General features: G+C 40.4%; 1 protein-coding gene across 19 annotated transcripts in view; it reads right to left on the bottom strand.

The window, feature by feature from the left end:
- Positions 1-1,078: 1,078 nt before the first annotated feature.
- LOC120798836 (rho GTPase-activating protein 12-like) overlaps positions 1,079-6,000 on the bottom strand; it is a 64,220-nt gene continuing 59,298 nt past the window's right edge. For 12 of the 19 annotated variants that reach the window (XM_040143542.1, XM_040143546.1, XM_040143544.1 and 9 more), the window contains 4 exons: positions 5,767-5,901; positions 5,044-5,149; positions 4,080-4,250; positions 2,770-3,993 (listed from right to left, as the gene is read on the bottom strand). In XM_040143542.1, coding sequence (XP_039999476.1) covers positions 3,879-3,993; positions 4,080-4,250; positions 5,044-5,149; positions 5,767-5,901 — 527 coding nt within the window. In that variant the 3' untranslated portion in view covers positions 2,770-3,878. Of the gene's footprint in view, positions 1,149-2,769; positions 3,994-4,043; positions 4,251-5,043; positions 5,150-5,766; positions 5,902-6,000 lie in introns of those variants that run through there. The other 7 variants (XM_040143551.1, XM_040143554.1, XM_040143555.1 and 4 more) reach the window with 3 other exon arrangements.

The raw sequence follows: 6,000 nt of genomic DNA, 5'->3' as shown, positions 1-6,000 counted from the left end.
AGTCTCTGGGCAGGTCTGTAAAAACTGCGGCCAGCGATCGTGGATTATTCGGACTAGTGGGCCACTCGGTTTCTGGAAAGAGATGTCAAAGCTGAATTCTTTCAGGTGTATCGTTTTCCAATGCTGTGAACGCCACAGACAGACCCCATCGACACCCGCTGCCTGTAAGAGGAGTCGGGGATGTCAGAGGCGAATCGCCCACAATCTCGACAAGTTATACAGAAACTATCTGAATGGCTGGAGGGAAGTGTGCAAATGCCCCCCCACCAACACACACACACACACACAGGAATTTGGACATGACTGAGCTCCACGTTACCGCTCTGTCAATGTTGTCATTTTCACACCACAACAACACGCTTTGACTTCATTTTCATCGTAAGCCAGTTTTTAGTTTTTGTATCTGTTATTGGAGAGATTACAGATCGATGCCATTGTGAACAGACACAATCCGGCATGTGACTGAGAACCGAATTAACAATATAGAAAAGGGATCCAGGGATCAGGGGATGTCCTGTGACTCCTTCTGACGCTTATCAAATGTTTATCTGTGGTCTGAAGCAGGGTTCCCGAAATGAAAAAGACATCTGTGGGAGCCTGCACACCACACCTTATTATTAGCATCACAGCTTCTGAGCCACGTTCCTGCATGGATCGGTCTGACCTCTACGTGTTACTTCACCTGTTGGGGAGCCACCACTTGTACGGCTAACAGATTAAAGGCAGACACTTCCTTTTGAGGATCTGGTGCACCAGGGCAGTCAGATGTGAAATCAGAGGCCAGAAAACAGCGGCTAGCTGTTTAATTTAAGTCAAAATGTTGTATATTTCTCAGAAATAGGAATGATTTCCACGGCAGAATAAAAGAAAACGTTTGCCCCCTGCTGAATGCTTTGTATTTGCCTCCTTGCCCCAGGATATCTCTGATCAAATAATCCATTATTAAGGTTTAACACAGACCAGGCATCAAAGATGTCATCAAAGTCTATAAGCTACAATAAGCACAGAAGCACCAGCACTGTTTTTTAATTACTTGTTCAGACGTTGATTTATAATCAAATACTCACCCCCTGCAGGGTCGAAAGGTGCTGCTCCATGATTTTTCACAGGTCCTCTGGCTTCACCACCTTCTTTTCTTTGTCTGAGCTCTGAAAATTATCCACCCCGACAACTTCTTATGAGGACTTCCACTTGTCACGAAATCACCTCATCAAATACTGTCCATTTTGTTTTTCATAAAAGCTCATTAAAACAAAAACAATATCAGTTTGATGTTCTTGCAGGTACAGCTGACCTCTTGGTTTGTCTATCGAAAACACACAGTCACCACATTCTCCCAAGAGACATTTGCAACACCTTTAAAATCACAGGTGTATTTAATAACCTTTATGAAGGCAGCATTCCAGTTAGGATCCAGTTCCAGTACCACATTGCCAGGGCTCGATTAACCCCACAGGGGGCCCCCTTTAGACTATTGTTATAGATTAGTTCCCCAGGCACCCAGAAACCAACCAGTGGTCTATAGATGAAATGATTAATTGATTAGTTGGTTGAAAAATTCAAATTAATTGGCAACAAGTTGATAATTCATTAATCATTTGAGTCATTTGTTAAAGGGAAAAAGCCAAAAATTCACTTGGTCCAGCCTGTTCCTGTGACAGTAAAATCAATGGTTTTTCATTATTCCCATTTTTCACTATTATCCAACATTTTATGCAATAATTAAACAATCAATTATTTAAGAAAATAATACTTAGATGAGATGATAATGAAGATAAATGTTGGTTCCAGCCTTACAGTTCAGTTTGATGGTGGATTAATATGAACTCGCCCCAGGTTTTCTATGTGTTAATTACTTGACGGACAGAAAAAAAATGAAAGCAATTTGATAAAACAAATGAGCTCAATATAAACTAAAACAATCAGGGTCTTAAACCTACACAGAGAGCACAAAAAAACCCCACTGAAATATTATATGTATGTTTTCTGCTTCACAGAAAACTATACTGTATTTCTGACGGTAAAATATTAGGACCTCTGAAAATAAAAAAAATCTCATGGGCCTGACAAAGACAGGGTCTTAATTATGAACTGTTAAAATTTCGACTGTCTAAATTAAAACTAAGACGTGGGAAGTTGAATGAGATATTGATGAGCGAAATAACAAACACTCTAAATTACGAGATACAAAGTCAACTTTATTAGATCTGAAGTTAATATAAACCTAAGAATTAGGACTTACGAGTCAAAATTATTACACAGAATGTCGATTATGAGATACTAAGAGAAAATGATTATAGCAATTCAAAAATGTTGATTTTCTAAATCAACATGGAGAAAATCAAAATGAGAGATGACACATTTTGGTTTAGAAAGTCAAAGTTCTGGCCCTTACAATTTGGCTCGGTATATCAAAATGTTGACTTACCTCAGGTTTAATCAGTGATTTTGACTTTGTGGCTTATTATTTTCACTTGCTTTAAAAAACTTTTACTTATTTATTTATTTTAAGATATCAGTCCTAACCTTTCAGTTTTGTATAAAAAAAAAAAAAATCATCCCGGCCAGAATGGGCTGTTAGAAGTTTAACACTGGAAATGAATGCAGATATTTAATCACGTGTGATCTTAGCGTGAATGAAACCTCAACTTCTGGCAGCGTCAATGTCTTGATGGTCACACGAGGCTACGTGGAACTGGCCCGAGTGGAGGCTAAATGTATGAACAAGCATTAAAACAGCAGAGAATATCTCCTCTTATTAGAGGTCTTTATTCCGGTTCGATAAAGCCAACAGCATTTTCTTTGCAAAGTTACATTCACAATCTTCCATCTACCTGATTCACAGGTAAACCTCCACATCCCCAGTTCATAACTTTATTCCTCACGTTGGGTACACAATGATCACAAAATAGTGACTTCTCCCGCTTATCTTATTTTTTAACACTCCAGGCATATGTACTTATATTTACTATTTGTACAATATATTGTCAGTGAATCCATTCATCCATCCACCCCACCCCCAATCCACATGCACACACATAAACACTGTACAATGCATCAATGGAGACATGTTTAAAGGCTGTTGGCCTCAACATTTTATATCCATTCGTCAGGTAAAGAAACAGCTGAGTACCGTTGTTTGTTTTCAAGTTAATGGTCTAACTGCTGCGAGATGATTTGTTCTAAAAGCCGAATGGAGAAGGTGGCATGCAGATATAATACAGAGAGCGGCCATAACCTCTTACGTGTTCAGAGGACCGGGGTCCAGTATTTCAGGAGGAAAAGGAGAGAAAGAGGGGGAAGAGAAGCAGATTCAGAGTGAGGGAGAAGGAGAAAGACACATTTAAAATAAAAAGTGAGCGAAACAGGGAACATGGTCAGTACAGAACGAGCCAAAACCTGTTCTTGAAAATCATACAGTTCCTAAACAAAAAACCTCCACGTCCCTTCTTCTCCTTGTTCTACTTGTTTCACCTTTTAGTGTCTAAACGTTTAAAGCCATGCCGAGGGTAGAGAGCAGTTTGGTTTCTGCCCACGGTTCCCCAGTGTGGTACATACAGGAGTGATGAGATTTACAGTGTGGTACAGTACATAAAGTTTGCATCCAGCATCATAAACCTCCAATACTGACGCCTGCTCTGTAATAGAGGGTACTGAGGCTCGTTCCTCTGCAGCTCCTTTGGTCAAAGTCCGTCTGTGCAGTAGTAGAGGCTTGTTTGGCCTGTGAATTATTGGTTTTAGGAATCCAGTGTCAGGACAGGAGGACGTCACCTTTGCAGTAAAGTGGCACAAATGCAGCTGCAGGAGAACACGAGATACTGAAAAGTGCGAAGAGTTTGAACTTTTTGGTCGCTAGTTAGTTACACCTATGTTTTGGTTTATGAGACATATTTGCATCGGCTTCGGTCCAGAGGCTGCAAGACTGGAGAAGCCAGTTTGAGATGAACAGAGGCCGCTGTTTGGTGGCAGGGCCATGCTGGATTAGGAAGAGCTCTGCGTTGGGAGAGTAAGAGAGAGGGAAAGAGAGAGCGAGAGACAAAAAAAAAAAAAAAAAAAAAAAAGGTGCATCCTCTGTCTACCTGCCAAAAATGTTCTCGTACTCCAGCAGTATCAGCTCCACTATCTGGTTCTGGTAGACCATGTGGACCGCCATGTTCCAGGTCTCCGTTTCGGGCCGCAGCAGCGTGGGGCCGAACACGATAGCCACGCTCTGGGTGGTCATGCGGTTTTCCTCACCGTGGTCGATAACCCTGGAGGGGAGAGAGAGAGTTAGATAGTCAGATAATAAACCTCTGGTAAAGTGGAAATAAACCCTGACAAGAACAATTTTTACCGCTCAAAATTTCTTTCTCGCAGTATTACTCCTTCAACCTGACCCATGATGCTTTTTTTCTTTTTTGGTAGAATCAAGTTTGTGATTCATTATAACGTGCTACAGAATTCAAATTAAGAAAACATTCAAGGAAACACACATACACTCCATATGGCATTCAAAAAACCAGTGGTCACAGTCACAAAGTAATAAGTGGGGACAAACTTTGAAAACAGAAAAATGGTATCGTCGGTCTGCAGTGCGTGACCTTCAAATTAGCATTCAATATTTTGTTGTTTTTTTAATCAGCCTCCAAATGTATTGAGCCATCATTTACTTGGAGGTCTCAGAGAAAAAAAGATTTTTAATCTCAGTAGTGGTGAACAATTAGTCAATTAATCAATTGTTTGATTGACAGAAAAAAAACTATTCTGATAATCGATCAATCGTTTATGTCATTTATCAGACCAAAAGTGTTAAAACTACTCTGGTTCCTGCCTCTAGTTGTGGGGATTTGCTGCTTTTCTCTATTTTGTATCATTGTGAATTAAATATCTTATTAAAGATTGAATCGATAATGAAAACAATTCTTAGCTGGAGCCCTAAATATCTTTATCCTATGTACATTGAGAGAGTAGTCCCTATCCGTTGTGAGTCTGTATTACATTTCTTAAGGTTTCACTTCTGTTTTCGTGGGTGGGGAAATCAATGAAACACCGCGTTTTTCTTACTTCCTGAGGTGTTTGAAGAGGGTCTGCATGGTGTCATGGTTGGGCTTGGGCAGCTGTCTGACCAGCTCTTTGATGGACTGAACTCGGTGCTTGTAGTCTGCTATCTCTGCGGAACAAAAAAACAAAATGTATTAAAGTCTGGGTGAACAATCTGAGCCATCACAGAGTCATTTGTATTTATATTTAACTCTTTCCAGTGCAACGACAATCTTTTACCATCTCACTGGTACAATATCGGGTAAAGTCAACCTTGACGTTAGACGTCTATGAGATCGCTTTTCGCTGACTAACTTACCGGTACTTAATCATTATGTAAGTGGTTTTCGAAGTGGGGTTTGTTTTCCATGAGGTTTCCGAGCAAAGTAATTTAATTTGTTTCTTTCAACAGGGCGATAAAAAAAGAAAAGTTAAAATCAAACAATCCACTATTTAATATCTCCTTACGTTCAGTTAAAATTCTTCAGGTCAGCACAAAACGAGATACAAGAATGAGAAGCTCCTGGTGAAAAAATGCTTATCGGACCGGTGTCCATGACAGTTAGCATTTCAATAAAATGCTGGTTTTGGGTTTTGCAGCAGTAAATTTTCAGGCACAGTCTTGCTTTTGGAGTAAAGAGGCTTCCGCTTACAACGTACTTAGTAATACAGACAGTACATTCACTTCACACTGAGCGAATGCATGAATAAATACAGACGTGTGGTACGGCTGTATGCAGCACGTACTGATGGCGCTGACGAAGTCATGGAAGAGAGCGTAGGTGAAGAGAGGCTCCGGCAGCTCTCTGAAGTACATCTTTAATGCTCCAGTGGTCACATGGATGTCCTCCCACTTCCCGTCTGCCAGGTTCACCTTCTCATCTGGACACACACAAACCCCCTCAGTCAAAGTACTGCCCATAGACCCTTGTAACAGTTTACACGACATAAAGAAACGGTCAGAAATTCAAGCATGAATAC

The sequence above is a fragment of the Xiphias gladius genome, chromosome 14, assembly GCF_016859285.1.
Source record: "Xiphias gladius isolate SHS-SW01 ecotype Sanya breed wild chromosome 14, ASM1685928v1, whole genome shotgun sequence".
NCBI lineage: Eukaryota > Metazoa > Chordata > Actinopteri > Istiophoriformes > Xiphiidae > Xiphias > Xiphias gladius.
This window is presented reverse-complemented; position numbering and strand designations above follow the sequence as displayed.